The following is a 26,600-nucleotide window of genomic DNA, read 5'->3' on the forward strand; positions in this document are numbered from 1 at the left end:
GGGGGTGGTATCCTCAGTCGAGCCTTCAGGGCATGGTGGTCTGACCATGGAACGATGTTATTCGCCACCAGATCTACCGCTACACCTGCACCAAAGATCAAACCAGCAACAAATTGTGAGAACCCTGGTATCTCCATGGATACTTGGTTCAGGCCAAGTCCTGAAGACGGTGTATTTGCATGGACACTGAATCACCCAAAATCAGAAGTTTTGGGTACTGCAATGTCCAGGCAACCACCGCCTCCAGCAGGCCTGGCAGGGAATCCGGAAGTGCAGTTGGTGATCGGTACACCAACCAGAGAACCACGTTTTTGACTGACTCCCACTCTAGATCGACGCACTGTATCCCCAGGATCGATGGTACAGGGAGAGCCCTGAAGGAGAAAGATTCTCTGACCAGGATTGCCACCCCCCTCCTCTCCCCTGGAGTCGGGGCTGATGCAGGACCGAAAACACGGGTGGTGCAAGATCTTTCAAGGCAACTGTCTCACCCTCACGCACCCAGCTTTGTTGTTTATTGACCTGGCATTGCATAGGATTAGCACCAGTTCCACCCTAGCCCTCTCTCCTGCAAACCTGGGGATAGGACGGCGATTTGAAGGGCAGCGTCCGTATCAACCAGGCTATCAGTCGATTCTACAGATCCTAAGACATTTTAAAATGTCTTACCTGATTACCAAATCATATTGTTCATAAGATGATTTGTAAGCTATTTAAAATGCAATACAAATTATCAAATAGCTAATACAAAAATCAAAACAGCTAACTGAGTGAATCAAGGGAATTATGAAGATACTTTAGCACTCACCCCTATTCCCTTTTGCTAGAGTATTTCATAATATTAGGGTATTTAGGAAGGATCAAAACTAGTGAAAACATTTCAATAATTCTATTTTTAAAATTGGGTGTACCATAAAGATTTTAAAGTGAATAACTAACCTTCTATGTCATTATCTTCCAAGTATAAATGCTGCAGGCTTCTTGAAACGTAGAATACTTGCTGCAGTTTATTGTGCCCAAGATTGAGTTCCACAAGATTAGGCAAGTTAAAAGCATTATATGTAACTTCATGTAGATTGTTGTGTGACAGTCTTAGAGCAATAATTTTTGGAAACCTCTGGAAATAATTATCTGGAATGAAGGAAATTGAGTTGTTTTCAAGAGAAAGATACATAAGTGAAAATGGTAACTCAGGAGGCATGGATTCTAGCCTGTTGCTACAGAGGTTGAGTTGCATGAGGCTTTGCATACTTGAAAAGTGTTTTCCTTTTATTTCAGAATCAATGAGGTTGTTGTTACAGAGGTCAAGCATAGTCACATTTTCCAAATCTTCCAGTGTTTGTGCAGATATCTTGGATATTTTATTGAAACCAAGGATCAGACGTTCTAGGCCTCTGGGTAGAGGAAATGGAATTTCTTCTAATAGATTGTGTTCTAGGTGGAGTTGAATTAAGTTTGAAAGTTTGGCAAAGACACCAGTATCAATCATATCAGACTTAATCTTGTTGTGGCTAAGGTTAATTTCTCTCAAGGCAGTGGCATTCACAAAGGAGTCCAGAAGAACAGCTTCAATTTCATTATACTGTAGGTAAAGCTGTTGGATGTGAGAAGGGATGTTTGGTATTGTCTGAAGTTTACGATGATCACAATACATTGACCTTGGGAAAGCAGGTGGGCAAAAGCATTCTTTGGCACATTGAGAAGGTATGGCCGGGTAAGGAATAGCGTATTCTACACTTGGAATATGATGAAAAACAGATGGATACTCATTATCAAACTCATCTTCAAATTCATCCTCAAATTCATCGAAATCGTATTGACAGAACACTGTGGCTCCAAAGACGAGAGAGAGAGTTAACAGTGGATTTAGGATTCCCATGTTCAAGTACTGATGTGGTATCCTGTGGGAAGAAAATAAGATGAAGTATGTGCATAGTAAAACTGTGGTACAGGATGTACTAGGATTTATGTAATCGGCAAGAAGTAATGTGTTTTCTTTTAATGTTTGGACTGTGGATTAACTTAATCATACTGTTTGGAGACCTTTAAAAAAATTACTTTAAAAGTTTGGGAGGCCAAAATCTTGTTTGTATACTTGCTTGAGCGTCAATTTCTTAGCAGATTATTTGGCATTAGTTTAAGGCAGAATAGTTTTTTTCTGTCAGCAGTGAGTGGAGAACATTCAGGACAGGGCTGCTCCTTCCATCTGCTTCAGGAGGAAAGAATGAATGCTTTTTAAGGCCTGGAGGAAGAATCATTCTACAGATCCTGTCCTGCCTTTACAGAGAAAGTAAGGCCCACCAACAGTTTGGTTTACTTCCGAACTGAATATAATTGAATGCTATTCATTAAGCTAATTTAATGTGCAGCTATTAATAAACCTTATGTTTCTACATGTAATCAAACATAAGCGTTCTCTAGATATGGGTTCATGTTACAGTGGGTCTCCTCAAATGGAACTTGGCTTGTATGCTTCAGCCGCTTTGGCGGCCATTCAAGCCTGAGGTGGGCAGCACTGCGGTGTGGGGGGAGGGCTGGTGCCGGTGAACCAATTGGTGCACGCAGGGGCAGAGCTCTGTGCCTGTGGGCGGATACTGGGTTCCGTGCTGCCCCTCCTCCCCACACTGTGGTGCTGGCCACCTCAGGCTTGAATGGCCTCCAAAGCGGCCGAAGTACACCGAAGCGCACAAGGCTATGGAACCCACTTTCATAAAACTAACTTCTTTAAACCAATGTAGAAAAAACTACCTCTCTTCTGTACTATATTAGTTCTTAAATTGTACAGCTACTGGTTTGGGTTGAAGCAAAGGGTCTGCTGGAGCAGTACTCTTGTGCCGTGTTCCAAGAGGAATAATGTTGTAGGTCCCATACAAAGACAAAAATGACTTGCTAGTAATTAAGAGTATTTTATATCTAATCACACTGATACTGTACATTCCTGTTATCTAATTACATTTGAATATTTTTCTGTAGGCTGTCTCTGGAGATAACATGTTTCCTTCCTGCCAGTGTTACTGAATGACAGGCCCCCAGCCATTTGGCAGGTGAACCATTTGTGCCTGGAAGCAAGGATGACTCTGGGGGGTGGGCCTGACTTTACTGTAAACTAAAATAGAACGTAAAAGAAAAGAAAGGGCTAAATGTTGCATGATCTCTCAAGCATATAATTCCAATTTTTTTTCTTAAGGTCACTTTGAAAAATTTAAGCAATCAGAACGGGTCCCACATATTCAATAAACCTATTTTTATGAATCTTCTTCAGTAATTGCTTACTATTCTGGAATACAAATATAATTCCCAATCGAAATTGTTTTGCTATACAATTTGCTAAAGTATAAAAATAATATAATAAACAGTAAACAATTTAAAGCGTAAATTATGGAGATTCTTTTTAACAGCAATAATTATCCCCTTGGCAATTGCTCCTGAATGATGGGGTTGCTCTTAAGCTTGCCCAAAATGAATTGAATCCACATGACATTTAAAGGATACATTCACAAAGGAACAGGTGCAATTCATTACAAAGTATAGCTCCTAAGTATTAGAACCTAATTATAAACATTTAGATCCACGCGATATAATGAAATATGCATCATCATTTATATTTCCAAGTGAGTGAACGTATACCTTTGCAATCATAATCATTTACAAAAAACAACTTAGGTCCCAATTGGAATTGAGACCGTTAGTATCAAAGTATCAAAATTAAAGATGTCTGACCTCTCTAAGGGCCTTAGCTAAGTTCACTGAAATTGTGTTATTTAGAACCACTGTTAGCTTATTGTTGTTTTTGTATTTGTTTATATTATACAGTAATGTGTTCCATGTATCTCCCCAGACACAGGTAGAGCTATGCGGGGTATTGGAAAGGTATCTTAGGAGTGGGGTGTTAGATCCTAAGAATTCAAATTCATAGTGCTCGCAAAGACCATTTATGCCTGTTTCATGCCGGGCTGCAGGCTGGAGTTTTAGTTGTGGCAGGTTGCCCCACCTCTTCCTGCACCCACATGGGGGAGCATTTGGCCTGGTGCACCTCATCCACTCCCGATTTCTGTTCCTTCACAGCCAAAGGCAGGTCTTTCCTGCTTCCCCTTGAGATCTTGAAAGGATAATGTTAGAAATTAGGGGATAGAGATACAACGCTATGTGGCATGGCAGGAATTGAAATGCTTAGTATCTAGCAGCGTAATGGTCAGAAAAATTGAGCGATTCTCTGGGTTCTCCAAGTATATTTTTACTTGGGATACTTCCCATTTTGTACCTGGGAAAACAGTCTCTAATAAAATAATACATCTTCTTCACCCAGCCTTTCTCAACTTTTTTACTGTTAACAGGGGTTTCTTAAGAAAGGCTACGGGAAACCACAGAAGTGGCACAATTGTGCAGAATATGGTTGGGAAGCATAGCGGTGTACACTCCCACCCGTGGCCCCTTCCCTTCCCACCCCCTCCAAGTCCATCATTGGCCATTTTGGGAGAGGGGTGGGTGGGTTGACATGACCATATATGGCCATATCACCTGATATATGTTATATATTGATATAGATATTTAGATATAGATATAGGTCCCGCCTAGTTTTATTTATATGTTTTATTTATATATAGGTCCCACCTAGTGGAAAGCACTGTGATTAGATCTTCCTGACTATATACAGTTGGGAGATGTGATCTACCAACTGGAATAGGGGAAGAATGTTGTTCTACCATCTGTTGGATTGTAATGTTGTATTTATTGGGTATTACTTGAAGGGGGTTTTATGGAAATTGTATTATTATATTTTATTGTTTTTAGCAGGTAGTAAGCCTCCTCGGGCCAACTGTGTAGGGAGGGGCAGGGTATAAATTAAATTATAAGTATGTATGTATGTATGTATGTATGTATGTATGTATGTATGTATGTATGTATGTATGTATGTATGTAAACTCCCACACATTCAGAAAACCCTTCCAGAGCCATCAAAAAAAAAAACCCAGGGTTTCACGAAACTGTGGTTAGAAAGCTTGTCTTAACCAAAAGAGATGTAAATAGGAAAGGTAAAGGTATCCCCTGTGCAAGCACCGGGTCATATCTGACCCTTGGGGTGATGCCCTCTAGCTTTTTCATGGCAGACTCAATATCGGGTTTGCCAGTGCCTTCCCCAGTCATTACCGTTTTACCCCCCAGCAAGCTGGGTACTCATTTTACCGACCTCGGAAGGATGGAAGGATGAGTCAACCTTGAGCCGGCTGCTGGGATTGAACTCCCAGCCTCATGGGCAGAACTTTCAGACTGCTGCCTTACCACTCTGCACCACAAGAGGCTCTTTGTAAACAGGATATGCTATCTAATAATGCAGACTGTTAGATTTGGGGTATGGGTGTAGTGGCTTGAGCTTTCTCCTATGCCTTACTGCCCTCACAACAAAGCAGCAAATAGTCCTTTCTTCATTGTACCTCAAAAGAAATTGTGCAAGGCTTGTAGGCTGCATGTGGAAGTGGAGCAGATGTGTGGGCCTTGGTGGTATCCCTTATCAAGGTGTCCCAATTGTAAAAGATCCTATAAATGACCCACAGTAATTTAAAAATACAAGACTGCAACTTCATTTCTGATATATTTAACTCTTTCCACCATTAGTGGGCTTGGAATTACTGGATAATACTTTAATGTCTTGAGAGTCAATCAAGGAAGAGCCATAAGACACAACTGAAATTGCCACGTAATAATATATATCCTTGTTAGAAATCTTTCAATTTAAAAAAGAAACAAAGAATACTTGAAATATGGAAGGCCGATATTTTAACTGTAATGCTTTAATTATGTTGTGGCCGTATAGTAGAAATAGAGCACTGTCCTTTTTAAAACAACAAATGTATTATTGGATCCATCCAAAACATTGCCCATTCTAATCAGAGCACTTTAGTGAAAATTTCAGTCATTTCTGATATTCACAAGCCCTTGCAGCAATATTTTGCTCACCAATTCAGCCCTTTTATAGAAAGTTCATAGGGGAAGTGGCATGCTTTAGCCTCATCTTATCAGCTTTTGGAAGCTCAGCTGGGTTGGTAATTGAATGGGAGACCACTAAGGAAGCATCTGCAAAGGAAGGCAATGTGGCAAACTGTCTCTGCTTCTCACTTGCCTTGAAAGCCCCTTCCTGGGGTCATTATAAATCAGAATCGACTTAACACATACATACATAGGAAGTTCTCTAGCTTTGCTGACTGGTGAGCTTCTTATAACTAAACAGAAGTAAGGTTCTTATTTTTTCTTTAATGTTATATATTCCAACTTTCTCACAGGGTCTCCAGGCAAATTACATCTAGTTAGCCAATATAATCAACAAAATGGAATATTCAGTAACCAATGTATTAGGATATTAGAAGTCTAGAACCACCAGAAAGAAATGAAGTATAGCATAGTACTCACAAGACACATTAAGCAGTACAGAAATTACATAATAGGATCCAGTTTACAATAACATATACACAGTAGTATAGATCTAAGCAATTTGTTAAAACTGTTTTGTGTGGTGCAACCCTATTACCTGTGCACAAAAAGCTCTCTTGAATAGTTAAGTTTTGCATTGTTTTTGGAAAGCCAGGAGAGTGGGAGCTTCTTCGTGGTCTCTGTGCAAGCATACTGTTGTGATTTTGATTTAGGACTTTGTAGCCTTAAGAGTTGTCTTCCTATACACTTCAAGTGCCACAGAAGCAGCAAAGGGAGGAATTTTTCTGTCCTTCACAATATTAAGCAGTATGTTCCCCTTGGATTTTATAACAACTGTAGAAAAAGTGATCTACTAAGTTAATCATGTGATATGTTTTAAAACTAGACTTTCACTTCTAAATCATCATTTTTATAAAATCTGTTCTTGTGATCTTTGTTGATACCATTTTTCCTAATACCGGTATAAGTACTAATATTTTAAGATATGTCTATCTTTCTCATAATGTAGCTGCAATACCCCCTATACTTTCTTTTCTGTCCTACAAGTTCCTTGTTTGACTGCTACTGAGTACTGAGCAACCTTCCTGACATCTGCTTTTCTCCATGACTATTCTTGCTTTACAATGCCTTCTTTACATTACAATAATCCCCCAACCTTCCAAAAATTGCCAACAAAATGATTTGAAATGCTTACTTTCCTGTATGGCTTTCTTTAGAGCAGGAGGCTAAGGAGTCTTCTTTCTTCCAAAGTGTTGTCACTAGAGAGAACATTCAGCTATATCCTCCTGCTAGATTACTTCATCATGTTTTTTTCTTATCTAAGTCTGGCCATGAATTGTTAGCTTTGTATCAATGATAATCTTTTCCTATATATTTCAGTCTCCATTCTTCCAGGTATGCACCTTACTAATTTTTAAACAAAAATACTTATCTGAAATGTGTTTTAAAAAACCCTGAAGCTGCATGGTTTTGATAGTTGCTTTTGTAAACCACCACACTACATTACTCTGTTGACACAATTTAGCGCCAGCACTGGTGCAGTCAGGATGCCCACACAAGGATACGATGCAAAGGAACCCTTGATATCACCTCCTCTTTTTGGCCCCCCAACTTCTTTGTGAGTACAGCTTAACTACAAAGAGTCTTCCTCAGAATACTGGCATACAGAATAATATTTCCCTGGAGAATGGAAAAGGGCTTGCCTCAGAAAAGGGATCAAGAGGATGAGAGACCTTGAGTCTACTGTTGTTGTACCGTGGAACATAGAATCAGGCTCTAAATGCTTGATTGGCATCTGTTTCTGTAAACTATACCTATGCAAAACTGGTATATTATAATTATAACAAGAACACCTTAAGAAATAACTAAAGTTAGTGTTTATTTAGCATTAATTAATACTTTAAGTTAGATAATATACCAAGATACATTTTTGGTGTGTTACAACCTGTGCATATAAAAGTTTCTAATAGATCATGCAATGAATACTGAACGGGTTTAACTATGTATCATAAATGTGTAGTATCAAAGCTTGTATAATCGCCTGAAACCCATGACCACTAAGAAAATAATTTGAAATAAATAATTTCCTACCTGACAATTTGTATGCCAGAAACTCTAGAATGAATCAGATGTAGATGCTCTTAAAACCCATACAAAGTATATGCCCTAGGAAATGGATTTGGAGCACTTGAAGTGTAATTTGCTGGAAAAGGCTGTGGAGAAATTTAAGTTCTGTTCCTTGTTTCATGGATGATTTATTCAAATAAGGGTATACTTTGGTGAAATTATGTGGTTTAGTTCTCTTTCTCTAATTTTTGGTTTGATGTGTGGTAGGAATTTCCTTTATATGAAGAGTGGTGGAAGATTATTTTTAACATCATACACCAAACCCTGTTTGTTTTACTGTCTTGCCAAATCTTATGTTCCCTCAATTTGTTTACTGTTTGAAGGTCCAGTGAACGTAGATTATCAACAAGCTCTTTACAAGCTCTAACAAGGTTAGCTGAAACTAGAAGTTGTAAATTTTTTAAATGTTCTCAGACTATAAATTGAATTATAGAGCTGGTACACACAAGCATGTAGATCACTTGCCTTGTCACTTATGATTAATTGTTGATGTAGATGTAGGATCTGGTTCTCTTGAAAAGTACTGGCTACAAATAATCGTATGCCACATGGAATTAAAAATAATATGATTTCAGTACTCAGTTCTGTGTGTGCGTGTGGGGATTGTGGCCACTGGATCGGATAACATGGAAGGGAGGATTTTGTGGGACAGATCTCTACCCTTTTGTAGACTTCTGCATCCTGTTCTTCTATAATGCTGTTTCTTATGGCTGTGGATTTTCAGGAATGCAAGAAGCTATGGTATGGAGGAGGTTGCAGAATAGGAGGCACTTTAGGGTAGGATAATAGCTGAGGGGAAGAGAATCTGCTTTGTATGCAGACAGCCCTATGTTGAATCCCTGGCATCTCCAGTTATAAAAGGATCAGGTAACATATGATGTGAAAGACTATAGTTGGTACCCTGAAAAGTAGACAATACTGGCCTTGGTAGAGCTTCATGTGCTGAAGCGCATCTTGAGGAGAAATGGGTAGAATTCAGTTTTGTCTCTTGTGTAAGCTCTCCTGTGACTAGAGCAAGCACTCATCATCTTGATGCAATCTACTTTATAGTCTCCTGGGCTTCAGCAAGGAGAACAGAACAAAACATTAAACATCAGAAATTAAAGGTGCAATGTTACTATAATCTGTTAGGAACAAATTAAGCCAATCTCAATTTGCATTATTCATCCCTTTTCCAGGTAGTCTTCTCTGTCAAATAGTTATGCGATAGCAATAAAAGTAATTAGGGTTGCATCTCCCCTGTAAGTCTCCAGGTAAAGAATAACCTATTAGCACTAAAAAAAATAAAACCTGGTCTTAGCACAATGAACAAAATTGAAGTTATATATTTGTAATAAAATCAGAATGATTTTTATAGCTGGAATGTTTTTAAATTTTATAATATTTTAGTTATCAATGATTCTTTTATCTTGTTAATGCCAGATGTTTTTATGTATTTTGTAATTTGACTACTGGTCTAGTACCATAATAATAAAGACTTGACTTGTAATAAAAAGAAAAATTTAACATTATGGCAAAGACTTTGAAATATCTAGAAAACTTTGAAGCACCAAGGTCTTAGTGATTTTCTTCAAAACACGAGCTGAACTGTCGGTTATACTGTCAACAGTCAGTAAAGAGAGTCAGTTTGGTGTAGTGGTTAGGAGTATGGACTCCTAATCTGGCATGCCAGGTTCGATTCCACACTCCCCCACATGCAACCAGCTGGGTGACCTTGGGCTTGCCACAGCACTGATAAAACTGTTCTGACTGAGCAGTGATATCAGGGCTCTCTCAGCCTCACCCACCCCACAGGCTATCTATTGTGGGGAGAGGAATGGGAAGGCGACTGTAAGCCGCTTTGAGCCTCCTTCGGGTTGGGAAAAGCGGCATATAAGAACCAACTCTTCTTCTTCTTCTTCTTCTTCTTCTTCTTCTTCTTCTTCTTCAGGACTAATTATTCAGTCATTTACCAAGTTAGAGATAATTTTTTTTACTGTACTGTACTCTTGTACCAAGGTAGTACCATCCAGATACATTCAAAACAGTTTTGATATTTCTTCAGTAGTGGGGTCAGCATTTCCCAACTTGTCTTGATGAAACATGATGTATATGGGGCTTGCTAAGACCTCACCAAGTAATCTGCCAGCAATGGAGAAAAGCAGACAGAAACAGATCCAAACCATCACAACAAGAAGCAGCTAATGACCCTTCTGGCTCACACTCTGTATTTAGTACTGTTCATGCTGGAAAGGATGTAGACAATTTTATCTGAACATATCACAGCAGGCTCTTGGCAGTTTTGTCTCTGGATAGACAATTCAATATTTCCAGAATTAAATAGCTGCTAACCACCTGGGAAGCCTTTTCCCGATTGCACTGGGCTGAACAAATGGTGGTGGAGGTGAAAAAAAGCCTATCACAAATTATGCTTATGCTTTCCGATGAGTTCTGTCTTTTTTCATCACATTCTTTAAAAATTGTAATATGGCTGTTATTCCTTAGTGGCTTCTTAGTCACAGCAAAGGTGGACTGAGAAGTTAGAATGGTATAGGAGCAAGCCAGACTGATTGGTCTTTATGGTACAATATGCTACCTCTGTATGGGCCACTCATCTAAGACCTAACCAGTGGCGTCAGTGATGGCTGTCTGATTGCTTGTTCAACTGGCAGCAATGGAGCAGGAGAGCCAACAACTATCATGGACATTGCTGGACAATTCTGAGTCTAGTGGCTCCTGCAGTGCTGCCAGAGCTACTGGGACTTGTTCCTGGTTGCTCCCAGCAACTGTCCAGGACAATGACCCCCCCCCCCTTCCCCAGGAGCTTTCCCTGCAAACTTAATGGCCTATCCATCTCAGGAGAGTATTGACAACAATGGTGGGAAGGGATATGTCTAGGAGCCATTATGTTGATGCCTGAAGTCAGCCTTCTATTTCATAGGCCATCTACAAAGTAAACATTAACATAAATGGTAATATGTTACCAAGAGTTCCAAACATCAATTGGATTGATCATTTTGTCAGTATGAACAAACATAAGGAGGTCTGCTACTTGATAGACATGAAGGACAATGATTTAGGACTCACTAAGGATTGATTTGTTTATGGTAAAAGCGAGGCTTTAACCTCCTTCAGTAGCTTCCAAATGATCGTGATGTGCTTCCTCTTAAAAATAAAAGAAGACATGGCTTTTTTGAAGACCATTAGGAAGGTTTTGTTGGTACCAAATGCACTGACAAGTTTATGTACTGATATAAATTACTAAGGTCACCTCATTAGTGTTACAATTCACTTTTAGGTACAGTTCAAAGTATTGATCATTATTTTTGAAGCTCTCAGTGTTTTCGGACCAGTTTACTATGCTTAGTGTCTTGCTAATCTGCTTTATGCTAATATTGGCTAAGCAGCAAACAGATATGTTAGTGGGATCTCTAAAACCAGAAACATCCTTACGACTTGGTGGCTCTAATATTTCTGAAAAGCCTCTATGGATGGAGCGCTGTGTGGGACATGTCCAAGTATCCGGCCTGTGCTTCCACCTGCATGGGCCAATTTGGGCGTGCCCAGCAAAGCTGGACACACCTGTATTGGGCTGGCCCCTGGAGCACTCACTTCCAGAAGCCGGCTCAAGGTGCTTAGCCAGCCTCACAGCCAGACGCTGCCTGGCTGACGAGGAGGGTGCTCCCGCAGCACTGTGCCTTCACTCCTGATCAACCCGGCTGCCAGCAGCCATGATGGGCCAACTGGAAATGCAGCTGTTGCCCCACCCAGCAGTGGGGCTACCAGCTTGGCCGCCGCATGCCAGCCCCACCAGCTTCAGAGCCATTGCCCCAGCCAGCAGCACAATGCCCCGCTCAACCGGCATGCACCCTCTCTCCGCCCACCAAGCCATCGGCCTCACCGCAAACTAGAATGGTAGGTTGGACGCCAGCTGCCTCCTCTGTGGGTGCCTACCGCTAGCTCCCATTGCATTCCTGGATGCAACGGGCTTTCAGGCTAGTACGTTCATAATTCTGAGAGCTTCTTACTAGACGTTGATTAGGAAAAAATATGCCCCTGAATCATTGCCATTCCAGCTCCCTGGCCTCAAACCTATGCTTAATCATTTTACTTATTATTTCATTACTACCTGCTATGCCAACTCTGGCTCCCTAGCTTCATTTGTAAAATTTCTAAAAAATTATCCAGGTCCTACATGCTTAACCATAAATGTATAATGTACACTGACTATTTCATTGAAAACTGATTTGTACCTAGAGTTGACACTTCTTATGAATCAAGAGTGCTCAAGTTGTTTGAGTTTAAGGCCGGAGTGTAAAATTAAAATGCACTGATGAATCAGATTTATGACTCAGTAGATAAATGCAAAAGGTCACAAACCAAATCTTTCTTTTACCAGTAAATATCAAGTTAACCCAAGTTAATAGGAAACAAAAAATGTAAATTTTGTATAGTATAACTTTTTCAGAGTGGAAGGTGGTAAGCAGTGGGCCATCACAGGGATTGGGACAAGGTCTGGTGCTTTTTAACTTGTTCGTTAATGATTTGCAGTTGGGCATAAGTAGTGAAGTGCCTAAGTTTGCTGACAACACTAAGTCGTTCAAAGCAGTGAAAACCAGGGAAGACTGTGAGGGATCTGTCAAGGCTGGAAGAGTAGACATCAACGTGGCAAATGAGGTTCAATGCGGGCAAGTGCAAAGTAATATACATTGGAACAAAACTTCCCAACTTTAAATACATGATGATGGGGTCCATAATTATTATTTCCGCAGTTCCGCAGGGCCTGCAAAAGGGAGCTCCTCCTCCAGAAATTTGGTTGAGGTCGACCTAAACCACCGCTTCCCATCGGCCCCCAAGCCTCCCTCCTATGACGACTGCTATAAATCCGCCCAACCCACTGGTCCTCAGTATGTTGAGCTGATGCTCTTTGCAGTTTCCATTGTTCTTTAATGTTATTGTTGTTATTATGTTAATGTTATTGTTGCTTTCACCTTGTTATTACTATAAATGGAGATACCGGTATCATTTCTTGTTTCATGTAAATCACCATGAGCCTTCAGGGAGGGCAGTATATAAGTACAATGAATGAAGGGAAGGCGGTATATAAATACAATGAACGAATGAATGAATTAAGGTGATAACTGACCAGAAAAGAAATCGTTGTGTCATGGTAGATTACTCATTGAAAATGTCGACTCCATGTGCAACTGCAATAAAAAAGGCAAATGCTGTGCTGGGAATTATTAGGAAGCGAACTAAAAACAAATTAGTCAGTATCATATTTACCCTGTATATATCTATGGCAAAGAATACTGTGTACAGGCCTGGTCACTGCACCTAAAAAGGATGCATTAGAAAAGATGCAAAAATGGGCAACTAAAATAATTAAGGGGAAGGAATACTCTCCCTATGAATAAAGGTTTTAAAAGTTAGGGCTCTTTAGCGTGGAGAAATGGTGATTGTGGGGTGACGTAATAGAGGTTTAAAAATTATGCATGGAGTAGAGACCATAGAGGAAAAAGTATTTTTCTCCCTTTTTCATTATACAAGAAGTCATTGTCCTATATTTATGACTTTGGTACAGTCTAACCTGAAGGTATGCTGTTAGTGAAAGCAGAGCTAGCAACAGGGATCTCTCCTTTAACCTCTGTATTCTATAATACCAAGATAGCATCTAACATAGACCATTTTGCAAGTATATATTTTTGGTACTCTTATTCCATCTCTTTCATGGATGATGCCCTATACCAGTGGTCCCCAATCCATGGGCCGCGGCCCAGCGCTGGGCCGCAAAGGCCTTGGCACCGGGCCGCGGCTCCTTCCCTCCCCCCCGAAGCGAGAAGCTCGCCAGGCCACGAGCAAATCGGCCGCCAAATCGGCCGATTAACTCGCGGCCCGGCAAGCTTTAGCGGCCGATTTGCTCGCGGCCCGGAGGGATACATAAAATAGACATTGTAAGAGCCTCAGCTCAACTCTTACTGGACCCTGTGGGCAACCGATTAGTGTTGGTCGTAGAGGGGGGGAGCTTGAGGGCCAACTGGAAGTGGTGGTTTGGTCGACCTCAACCAAATGCCTGGCGGAGGAGCTCCCTTTTGCAGGCCCTGTGGAACTGTTTATACCAAATTGATTGGTATAAGTGAATATAAAATTTTACATTAATTTCAAAGCTGCCGTATTTTAGTAGAAGAACATTGATGATAATAATACATTTATTTAAAAGTACATTATTTGTAATGTACTTCAATAGTCAGTTTCAAGCTAAAATACTACTAGATGCCCTTTTTCATGACTATATTTAGAAATGTAGATGAATAAGGTGTCTGTTAATGATGGTGAAATATTGACAGATACAGTATTGAACTGTGATTATATTGTACTCTGATATATATATATATATATATATATATAGTTAAGTCCACTTTAAAAGTGGGTTAGAAGGCAGAAGGACTCCCCCTTCAGCCCCCCCAGCAGTAGTGGCTACCCACCCCACCCTCTCCTCATGCAGCAACAGCAGGGGCTGGTGTCTGTAATGCGAATATGGTGGTGGAGGCTCCCGCCCCACTCTCCAGATGCTAGGAACCAAAGGCAAGCACCCCCCCTGTGCATGGAAGGGGAGGCTTGGAGCTGGGTGGGAGCAGTCAGTAGCCCCCCCCCATGCACAAAGCAACTACGAAAGCACAGGGCTGAGAGGCAGTGACGTGGCCGCCGCTGTACTAACACTGCTCCTTGTACAATAAGGAAACAGGCAGGCGGCAGGGAAGGTTGCAATGGCGCTGGCTGCTCGTGGGTACGGGAGGGCACATGGCAGGTTCCATTGGCCCTTGTAGCAGCTGTGAGCATGCGGGGCTGGGAGGTGGCAGCATTCCCATCAGCATGCCAGGCCGGCTTCCAGGTCCGTTTCCAGCCCCAGGGTGGGCAGCCAGCAGCTGCAGAGCGTGTTGGTCGGCGTGGTCCTGAGCATGTACTCAGGCCCCTGCCACCTGCAGGCAAGACCTGGAGGAACATGTGGACGGTGGGGCAAAGCAGGAGTAGACTCCTGGAGGCTGCCCTAGAGGTAAGGAGGGCTGGGAGCATGTTGGAGCTGCAGTGCAGCCTGCAGGTGGCCTCCTGCCAGCTGCCCCAGAGGAGAGGTCTGTGGAGGTGGCATGGCCAGGAGACCATGTAGGAGGTTGGCGGTGTCATAGGCTGGTCCCCAGTAGATGTGAGTTGGTAGGTGGGTGCCCAAGGTTCTGGTGGCACTGAGGGGGTGGGCAGAGGAAGCAGCCAAGACTGCAGTAGTGGAAAAGGGGCTGGTGGCAGCAGCGCATCCTCAGCAGAGAAGGCAGTCCCCCTTCCAAGTCCACAGTAGCCACAAGGACGCAAGCGTGGCATTGGTTGCATGCCAGCCCTCTGATTGGTCCTTGGGGGAAGGGCCCTTCCCCTAATTGCCAATCAGAAGGCCAGCATATCCTTGGAGGTACCCTGCACATTTTATTATATCATGATAATATATAAAGTCAGCTTTAAAAAATGAGCTGTGATATTTAATTTTTTCATACTATGAAATGAAAATGATTGAAAGTGGTTTTCTCATGATTATGTGGTTTTATACTCTGCTTGGTTTAGTGAGCGAAGAATTTTTTCCACCTCTTTCTAGGATGTACAAAAGAGATCAGCAGGGCTAGCTATGTGGCTCTTCAGGCCACAGATGTGGGGGCCGGGTAGTCAGCTTTTTTCTAAACAGACAGCTTGCTTATATGCAGCTTGCCTATGTGTCACTCTCACCAAAGAGCTGGAGGTAAATCCTCCTGACTTTTTGCTTCCATGTGCCTCTTTAAAAATAATATGGCAATCTAAACATCCCAATTGCCTTACATGCCAATTTGTGCTGTATGCCTCCTTCTTTCATCAGGGTAACCAAAATGACAGATGAGCACTTGTGAGAGGAAGAAATCTCATGAAAATTCAGAAAACCCTAGAGTACATGCCTATTACCCTCTGGCCTTATTTACTGTGGCTCATAGATGAGGGAATGCTGATGCCTTCACTGCCTCTGGAAGCAAAATATCGTAAGCTTTGCCACTTGTCTGGTTACAATTAGATAGACCCTTAAATTATAACAGTCACACCCATTATCTCTAGAGATATCAAGGACACATGATATGGAAGAGAAGTGTTAAATTTCTAGTGTCGTTTTGAGTGAAATGAAGTTTTAACCTCTTTATACCCCAATAAAAGAGGTTCTTAAATCCGAAAAAAGTTTTCCCCTCAATTACCATTTGATTCTTCTTAACATAGTACTGTTCCCCTAGGATGTGTTCATGTCTATACTTGCAGTGTCACAAACTGTAATAGGATTGATTGCTTCCATCACAAAGTTCTTCTTTTTTGCTTGATTAAGTCTGCATCTTTTGTGGAATACAGAGATGACTGAGCCTGTAATCATTTAATGACCAGAAATCCCACAGGCATTCTTACTTCCCCTGCTCAGAGGCAGGAAAGTAGGGGAGCATATGCACTTTCTTCTGACGACTGTTGAGCTTTGTATAATGTGATGTCAAGAAGGGTCTGATTATATAGGCCAATTGTCAGAATAAACCAGAGAGCCTCTTGTGGCGCAGAGTGGTAAGGCAGCAGACATGCAGTCTGAAAGCTCTGCCCGTGAGGCTGGGAGTTCAATCCCAGCAGCCGGCTCAAGGCTGACTCAGCCTTCCATCCTTCCAAGGTCGGTAAAATGAGTACCCAGCTTGCTGGGGGGTAAACGGTAATGACTGGGAAACCACCCTGTATTGAGTCTGCCATGAAAATGCTAGAGGGCGTCACCCCAAGGGTCAGACATGACTCAGTGCTTGCACAGGGGATACCTTTACCTTACAGAATAAACCAAATGTCAAATTTTGCAGTTAATTGTCATATTTCATATTATACAGATCTCTAACCTTTCTGAGTCTGCAGCCACCTTGCAATTCTCGCCTATGGTGGTGGACATGACCATAAATAGCTGCAGACCATAAAAATCTGCAGAACCCATCACATCCCTTGTGGCTGATCAGAAGCGCTGCTGAGCAAATGTACCACCAGGCCCACCCAATTTTAGTGGGAACCATGGTACCTGTGGTTATCACGCTAGGGACCCCTGGCAAGCTCATATAGCTTTAGTTCAGTTAACTACAAAACAGTTTTTCATAGCAAGATTTCTTTTCAAAAATTTTGAAAGTTCCATGTAACTTGCTATTTTAGTTAGCCTGAGATCTGCTATATTCAAAGCAGGTAGATGCTTTCTTCAGTAAACACGTTAGTTCAGAAACCTGTTAATATAGTAGTTTCCCATACAATTTGTATGACTAAAATTAGAGGCCATGCAAAAAATCACTGTCTACAGATTTTTCTATCTCAGTTCTCAAAAACTGTTCCTGGCTCTATTTAAAGGCATGACTCATTTCAGCTCCATGTCCTATTACACAATTCAGTTGAATGAATTCATTATTTCAGATTGTTTTGCATTTATTCCTATTCACCTCCCCCCTTAAAAATGTCTTCAAAAGACTGCTTTGATACAAGGCAACTGGAATTGGAGTTCATTATTCCTTACTAGGTAAGAGATTTTTTTAAGAACTGAAACTGGGGGGTGTTTCATTTCCCCCTCCCCAAATATTTCCTCTTTCCTTTCCCTGTCAGCCCTCATAACCTCTCCTTTTTTCCTGCTTCCTTCTCTACCTTTTACCCACCTGCCAAATTACCATTATCTGCCTTTGGTCTTCAGCTTCCCTTCCTTCCTTCCTTCCTTCCTTCCTTCCTTCCTTCCTTCCTTCCTTCCTTCCTTTGGCAGATTTTCCCAGAAAAAAACTGTCCAGGATGTGTGGTGCCAGCTAAGCCAGGCCTAGCTGTACAGTGGGCAAACCACAAAGTTTTGCAGGGGATGCCTCACTTTGCACTGCATCTTCTCAGCACACTACCTACCCAATTTTTACCTGTCCCTCTTTTTATCTATGTTCATTATTTATTTACTTCATATATATCTTTCCTTTCTCTTAAAAAAGCTGCTTACATCATTCTCCTCTTCCCCATTTTATCTTCATAACAATGCTGCGAGGTACATTAGGCAGAGAATGTATAACTGGCCCCAGGTCACCCAGTGAGCTTCCAAGGTACAATGGAGATTCAAATGTGAGTCTCCCAGATCCTATTGCAAAAGTCTAACCACTATACCACAGCTGGTTTTCATGGGATGGCTGCTGTGAAACAGTGGCAAGCAAGCAGGCCTAGGTGAAACATGCTAATCAGGTGGCAGCAAGTTGCCCAGTGGTTGCTAATAAGTTACAGTTCTTTGAGAAAGTGAACAAGTATGGTGACTTGGTAGACATTATAGCCTTGGACTTTCAAAACACTTTTGACAAGGTATCTTACCAAAGATTCCAGAGTAGCAGTCCTGGGTGGGTTATGCATGTAAATATTTTCATCGCTGACCATTTTAATTTGTCATTTTTTAAAATGGTTGTGTTTTTCTGCAAGCATTATGCACTGGAAGATAGACTTACCATGGCAAATAGTAGGGGGCAATTCCTCTGTCGTGCAGGCCATGGTCAGCCACAATGTCACATGACCACCACTCTGGCACATGCTACTGGGAGGGCCTAATGGGAACTATAGTTTATGGACACGGAGATCTCAACAAGAAATTTCCGTGGGGGCACACAGTCTTTTGAAAATACTACAACCTTTCACCCTTAGAAGTATGCTGTTCCTCACAGAGAGTGGATTGAAATGCTTGCAAATGCCTCTGCATATTGTTCACAGGTCTGATCATTGTAACTCAAAAAGCACATTGCAGAGCTGGAAAAGTTCAGGTGAAGGTAACCAAAAAAATTAAGGAGTTGGATCACCTTTCTTATGAAGTGTCTGAGAGTTTTCAGTTTGAAAAAGAGATGACTAAGGGGGAGGACATGATAGAGGTTCATAAAATTATGCACAGGGTAGAGAGGGTAGACAGAGAGATCTGTTTCTTTCCTCAAATACTTGAACTTGACAAATGGAAATATTTCTTTAAACAAGTTATTAAAATATGAAATTTGCTGCCAGATGATTTAGTGATGGCCGCAGGAATATAAAGCTCTAAAAGGGAATTATATTAATGGAAAAAAGATCTATCAGTAGCCATGATGACTGAAGGGAACATCCATATTTAGAGAAAGCTGACCTCTGAATCCCAGTGCTAGGATGCAAGATCAGGAGAGGACTTAGCTTCTGTGCTTGGTTGCTGGGCCTCCAGAGAAACTGGTTGGCCACTGTGTGAGACTAAATGGACCACTAGTCTGATCAGGCAAGGCTCCTCTTCTGTTCTTAACAATGGGTTTCAGAGGCATGTAGCATAAACATGGGGATGAAAGGGTACACTTTACCAGGATAGATATGTATGATCTGGGTTGGAACAACATTACTCTGGTATGGCCAATTTATGCCATTTCAGGAATAAAACAGACATTTTACTTTCATAGCTCATGATATTTAATGTATGGGAGTGGATCAGTGTAGATTACAAGACAAATGTAGAGGGCCAAGAGAAATAATGTATACATTTTAATAACAAAAATAAATGGCAATAATTCTTGTTTTGCTGATAAATCATTTGAAATTTGGGTCTAACAAATTAAATGTTGATCAAAAAATTATGAATACTGTGGTTTTGCACGCTGTGAGGGGCACAATTTTCTTAAATTAGTCTGAGTTTTCCATGGGACATTTTCCATATTCATTTGATGTTCTCAGTTCTAGAAATTACTCAAGCAGATGTTATGTTTCTTTTGGGCCAGCCTTGTGTACTGCAGCTGAAAGAATTTTTTTCCTAGAATAGTTCATAGTGTTTTGTGAATTATTGTGGTATCAAGTAAAATCCAGGGATAGTTACCTTTTGAACTATCTTTCCCAGCAGAAAGATGGTCAAAAACTATTAAATTAAATTCGTACATGTTATAAACAAATTATAGCAACTCTTCTCCTGAAAGCTTATATTGTTAAATTAATTCTTATGGAATATTTTCCCGGGTTTATGACAGCCAGCTAGTTATTTAAAACTAAATATATAAATAATGTTCACAACATTTTAAATTGTAGAATTTGGTTAATCCTCTCCCCCTCCCAGATTTCTTTCTAACCTTTTAATATTCATGTGGAATATGTAGTATTTGGGTGATATGAACATGTAAGGTAAATGTTACAAGCTTCTTCCCCGATTGTCTGAGACACTGGAATGTAATACGTGGCATTTAGAGCTGAAGCCAGTTGTTCACTTACTGTAGAACAGTTCCATATGTTTCCTGTTAACAGCTTTGTTCTCAAACATAAGAGCTGTCCCAGAAACAAATAGAAAACAGATTCCCCAATTTGACTGAAGAAAACTGAGTGCAATAAAAGTATTCTTAGTCTGTTTCCATTGAGCAACATTTCTGATAATGTATAGCAATTATTTAGGAACAGAAAAAGAAATATTCAAAGTACTCTTAAAGATATTTTCACTTACCTTGGACTAGATTCTGCATAGCATCAATGAAAGGCTCTTATAAAGGCAGATTCTCTCCCCTCCCTACCTTATTCAGCTACCTGCAAGCCTAACCCCCACCCTGAAAAAACAAACTCACAACAACAATGCCAAGGGTAGTTGGATTAAACACACACAATATTGATGGCCGCATTGCAGAAGGGAAAACAAGGAGAATTGCACGCCCTCTCCACAGCCTGCCAATTGTGAAGAGTTCCAGTGGGAGAAGAAAGGTGATTTCCCGCCTCAAATCCATGGGGTGTGTGTGGGAGGGGGTTAAATTCATAACAGGACTCAATTTTCAGCATTACCATTTGAGATTCACAGGCAGTTGTTGGGGAATGGGTCTGTAGAAAAAAGTTCACCATTTTTGGTCCTTTCTCCTGGAATCCAGCCCCCTTCTATTTGTCACTAATGCTGGTATTTCTGTTGTTTAAAGGTAAAAGGTAAAGGTATCCCCTGTGCAAGCACCGAGTCATGTCTGACCCTTGGGGTGACGCCCTCTAGCGTTTTCATGGCAGACTCAATATGGGGTGGTTTGCCAGTGCCTTCCCCAGTCATTACCGTTTTACCCCCCAGCAGCAAGCTGGGTACTCATTTTACCGACCTCGGAAGGATGGAAGGCTGAGTCGACCTTGAGCCGGCTGCTGGGATTGAACTCCCAGCCTCATGGGCAAAGCTTTCAGACTTACCACTCTGCGCCACAAGAGGCTCATATTTCTGTTGTTTAATCTGTAATAAAACATTGCCTAACCATTTATTTAAGAATTGGAATTCAAAGCCCGTTCCTAAGAACGGGCTCTGAAGGCCCTCCCGCCACGGCCGGCGAGCACACCCGGCGGGCAAGCAAGGCGACAGGTGTGCTAGGCGGGCACCAGGGAAGCCATCCCCGGCCCCCTGCACTCCGGCGAGGCCGCGGCTTCCCCGGGCCCCGCCAAGCACACCCGCTGCCTTGTTGCTCCTGCAAACTTGCCAGCGGACAGCTGGAAGATCAAATTTCTCTTTCTCTTGCCTGACACTTCAGATGTTTTTTACGCTATGTTGTGTTGTGGTGCATTGTGGTAGTACTCTAGTTGTTGGTAAAAATAGCATACTAAGTATACTAAGGTGTGGCATTATGATGCCCTTAAAAATCTGGCATACAGACATATATTTGACAGTTAACTCTGCTAAATTATTAGTTATAATAAATGCAAAAGCAAATTTCCTTGGGTAAAATTAAAAGCATTAAATCTATGGAGATGGTAAGAGCTTCAGTGATGTTGTAACTGAAATTAGTTTTGTATGTTGTATTTCATGTGTGGCACACACTCATAGCAATTACAAGTTAACATGTGATTATTGGCTTTACCATGATAGAGATGTAATATGCACATCTTTTTCATATTTGGTCAACTGCAGAATCTGTGATTCCTTTTTTGATTCCTACCCAAATTTGAAACCTCAAAGACTTCTTGGCAGTGCTTTGAATATAATGCTATTTCTAGTCTACTTCCTGAATGCAGGAGGCTTTCGACTTCTTTCCTTCATTCTACTTATGCTTTGTTTTTAATTATTGAGGAAGTGTCGTAATTAATTTACATCATACTATTAACGGTTTACTTTCAGAATTTCTTTTGACACAGTAAATCATGTTCTGATAAGAGGAATTTTTTGTAATTAATAGCAAATAGGGAGAAATCTAGAAAATAACATTTTGCACTACAGTCATTGCAAAGATCAGACTTTCTACCATGGAATTATTCTAAATTACTCAAAAATGGACATCATTCCAGGAACAAGTAAATTCCTTACTTGGGGGAAGCCAAAAAGAGGCAATAGTTCAACAATGTTTTGGTCCTGGCAACTGCTGCCAGTCTGCTACATGGCCTTATGTTTCTTTTCCTTGAAGAGATACAGCAGACTGTTCACAGAAATAAGGTCAACCACATATTATTTCACAGATACAAGCATTCCGTTTCTTTTTACAAGGATGAATTGCAATTAAGTAGAAGGCTCTCAGTTTCAAAAATGCCCTTTAGTTAACATATATTTATTTTCAGAAAAAAATTATCACGTTCTGGAATCTTCACTATGCTCTCTCACATGCCATCTAAAGCAGTGGTCCTCAACCCGCGGGCCGCGGCCCGGCACCGGGCTGCAAAGGCCTCGGCGCCGGGCCGCGAAGGCCTCGGCGCCGGGCCGTGGCTCCTTCTTCCCTCCCCCCCGAAGCGAGAAGCTCGCCAGGCTGCGAGCAAATCGGCCGCCAAAGCGCGTTTGCGTCGCCGCCATGCCGGCGGCCACGGATTCCTGTCCCAGCCCCTCTGGGCCGCAAGCAAATCGGCCGCCAAAGCAGCCGATTAGCTCGCGGCCCAGCAAGCTTCTCGCTTTGGGAGGGGAGGGGAGAGAAGCTTGCCGAGCCGCAAGCTAATCGGCCGCTTTGGCGGCCAATTTGCTTGCGGCCCAGAGGGGCTGGGACGGGAATCCATGGCCGCCGGCATGGCGGTGGCGCAAACGCGCATGTGCGGACTGCTGCATACTTTCTAAAAAAAAGTATGCTACTGCATACTTTGTAAAAAAAATTTTTGGCTACATGGATAGGAGGCCCTTTCTCTCTGTATGGTTATGAGTACTAAATTGCATTCCTAATATTCTATAACTAGCTGCAAAGCCTATTTATAAAAAAATGGGCTTTGAAAAGGGAGAAGGGGTAAGGGAAAGAGAAGCCCCCCCCCCAAAGCTTACTTGTGCGGCGGCTTGTGTTCCTGGAGGTCTGGGGAAGCAGAGAGCAGTGGCTCGGCGGCAGGGGCTGAGGAGAGAGCCCCCCCCCCACCGGGCATGCAGGAAAAGAGGCGGGCACCAGTGGAGAGTGTCCCCTTGGGCCAGGGAGACCTGTGGCGGCGCCTGTGACACGGTGTGAGGCCTTCCCGGCCCAAGGGGACGCTGAGAACTTCCCCTGCCTGCCGCAGCAGCAGAGAGCATCCCCTTGGGCCGGTATTTGTACTTTCTAAAGTTCTGCTTTCTATGACTTGTTCACTTATTAAGTATAATAATATATTTAGGTATCTAAACCATAGTCTTTTTGCTGACTGTCCATCTTTAGTTAGTCTATTAGCCATCAGTCATCACAGTAATTTAGCCATTTTCATGAACCTTTTATGACTGTGGAGATAGCTTCCTATTTTTGCATTCTAAGCCCATAAGAAACATTGGCATGTTCCTTAAGCTGCAGAAAGTTCTCAGTGAGGTGTTGAGGAACCGCTACATAAGTTGGAGAAAGGCTTTGCTCAGTGGAGTAGTAGGATACATGCCATTGGCTGGAATTCAAAGCACCATGCATGGTGTTTTGGATGTCTTTTGGAGATCTCAAGTTCTGTCATTTGAGAGGCTGCTGCCTCTCTTGCAGAAAAAAGGCTCATCCCTAAAGGCTGAAAACTCTCTGGAATGCTGTCTGATGCAGAGTGTGAGTCAAGCTACTGGCAGAAGTGCTTCACACACATTTGGGGGCACCTCAGAATCCTGCCACCTTTGGAAAAACAGATAATCAAGACCAATTAAACCTAGCACTAGAACCAGTAACTGACTAGCAGATTTCCTCAGCCACACTTTTAGCACCTGGTGAATTGGACTCAAATTTTCTTGTCCTGCTTCATACCAACACGGCTACCCACTTGAATCAGGCATGATCGTATAATTTTTTCTTCTCATAAGCACATTAAGCATTTCTTCAATGGAACCATGCTATTAGGCATAGGTTTCCTACTGGTAATCTTTCTAAAATGTTCTTATTTTGTTGTTATTTTATAATGGTCACAACACCATTTAACCAACACTTAGAATTGTCAGAATCTTATGTTTCCATCATACTACAAAAAACAAATCTAGTCAGACACAAAATCTGTTATGGAGCTGGGCTATACTAAGACTTGGAGGGTTAGCCTAGCTCTGAGCCAATGCAGTCTACACAAATATGCATAGCTGTGTCATATCAATTGTTTTTGTCTATGGGTTATGACAAGGCTATAGGTCTTGTTAAGACAAGAGTGATAGAAGTAGAGAGACAACATGATCTCAACAATATTCAGGACCCACTCTTTAGGAAAGATCTCCTAAACAGGAACACCCAGATGCAATATCTAAGAAAAGTGGGAGATCCTTTACCCTCCTTCGTCACAATGCCCTACCTTCTGCTTACTTGAGTGGGAAATTTGATGGACTCCCTCTCAAGGATCGGCTCTGTATCTGCAACGATGGTCAAGTAGAGAACACAGAACACATCTTATTTGAGTGCAAGCTGTATAATCATATTTGCACAGGTGCATTAGTACCCATGCTTATAGAATGCCCTCATGACCTGAGAAAGCATCGCCTGCAAATATTGCTATCAGATACAGATAATTTGTTAACTAGCAAAGTAGCAAAATTTGCGTGGCTAGCTTTAAGAATTAGGAAAGAATGGGTCACTCATGTATAGCCATAACAGGTCCACATAACTTCTTATGTTTTTTGGTTAGCAGATGTATCGCACGCCTCTTAATCTTGTCTTTTGTTTTATATTTTAACAGTTTTATTAGTTTTATAGCTTTTATGGCTCATTTTATCCGTGTAAAATAGTCAACGGCTTCTAAATGTTGGCTTTTATGGTGAAGAAGTTTTAATTTTTATTGTTGATGCATTTTTAACCTTTTAATGTATCACCTTCCCTTTACAAACTGCTATTGTATAGTAGTGCTTTAAAAATTTTGGTCGAAATGAACGTAAATAAATTAAGTAAGTAAGTAAGCATAGCCATGTCTGGAGCCATGCCTCGAGGTGTGGCCTAACCAGTTTGAATTACTTCACCCAACTGAAGAGTAGAAACCGTCAGGTAAGCTCCAGTATTTCACTTCTTCAGACACTATTTGTAGTTGTGTGCATGCACATGAAAGCTTATACCCAGAATTAAACTTTGTTGGTCTTAAAGGTGCCACTGGAATCAAACTTTTTTTCTGTTGCTTCATATGAACATGGCTACCAACTTGAATCTATAGCAATATTGTTCATCAACTTACCTGTTAACTTGGTCAGAAACATTACTGTTTGGGTTCTCTAATATGATCATTGTTGATCAGAGGATGCAACAACACACACAAATATTAAAGACAAATTGGGCAGTTTCTGTTCAGATCACTGGAATTAAGCCCTGATATTTCCCCAATAATATGCACTGTGCACCTCAGTCTATGGGTCAGTACCCATAGGTGAATCTCATAGCCCCAGTTGCTGTGTCACAAACTCTCTCAAGTTGATAAGACCAACTGGTACTGTGGACATATTTAAATAAGGATAAGGATGTCACTGCTCCTGCTAGGTTTTGGTCAGGTTGCTGAAAGAAACAGGAGGACAGCAAGATAAGATTACTCAAAAGTGGAACAGTTTCCTCCATGGGTGAACTGTTACCTCATTTGTGTTTCCTGTTCCCAGCTTTCTTAATCTGCTACCTACAGTTCTGACCTTAACACCAGAGAGGTCCTGTTACTCCCACTTCCTGTCACATGGCTCCAGTATCACTGTCAGTAGATCTTGTGTCTGTAAAATCTGCAGAGCACTGCTATGCCATAATATAATTAACAGAAGGCTGTAGAATATACAAAAATGCCACCTGGATTCCACTACATGCAGGACAGTGCCCATTTTAATACTCACATGTGTTGTACTGTACTGTACACATTTGTTTTGAAAGAAAGAAAGAAAGAAAGAAAGAAAGAAAGAAAGAAAGAAAGAAAGAAAGAAAGAAAGAAAGAAAGAAAGAAAGAAAGAAAGAAAGCAAGCAATATCTTTTCTTTTTTTCCGTTAAAAACCTCTGGTATGTCAGGATTAGACTGCCATCCTCTGTTTTAACTTAGTAACTGTTTAACAGTTAAGTAAAACTTTAAAAGACAGTAAAGAATAGATAAGCAAAGTAGACACATCTGCAGGTTATGCATAAGGATGTTTGTGCAATCATTAGCCTAACTGCATAATAAATGTACATTTGTTTACTTACAGTTCATAATTGTTAGGTTAGGATATAAGTTTCTATCTCAAGGAAATTCTG

The 26,600-nt window shown here is 41.4% G+C and overlaps 2 protein-coding genes across 7 annotated transcripts in view; one reads left to right on the plus strand and one right to left on the minus strand.

The window, feature by feature from the left end:
- The window catches only part of OMD (osteomodulin), a 31,095-nt gene extending 9,871 nt beyond the window's left edge, over window positions 1-21,224 (minus strand). Inside the window, exons 1-2 of one of the 4 annotated variants that reach the window (XM_077325730.1) lie at window positions 20,528-21,224; window positions 940-1,901 (exon numbers count right to left, since the gene is read on the minus strand). In XM_077325730.1, the coding sequence (XP_077181845.1) occupies window positions 940-1,879 (940 nt within the window). In that variant the 5' untranslated portion in view covers window positions 1,880-1,901; window positions 20,528-21,224. Of the gene's footprint in view, window positions 1-939; window positions 1,902-7,120; window positions 7,666-8,016; window positions 8,993-13,177; window positions 13,403-20,527 lie in introns of those variants that run through there. The other 3 variants (XM_077325729.1, XM_077325731.1, XM_077325727.1) reach the window with 3 other exon arrangements.
- CENPP (centromere protein P) overlaps window positions 1-26,600 on the plus strand; it is a 220,415-nt gene that overhangs the window by 55,407 nt on the left and 138,408 nt on the right. The gene's annotated exons all lie outside the window — the stretch shown is intronic.

The sequence above is a fragment of the Paroedura picta genome, chromosome 3 (genome assembly GCF_049243985.1).
Source record: "Paroedura picta isolate Pp20150507F chromosome 3, Ppicta_v3.0, whole genome shotgun sequence".
Taxonomy (NCBI): Eukaryota; Metazoa; Chordata; class Lepidosauria; order Squamata; family Gekkonidae; genus Paroedura; species Paroedura picta.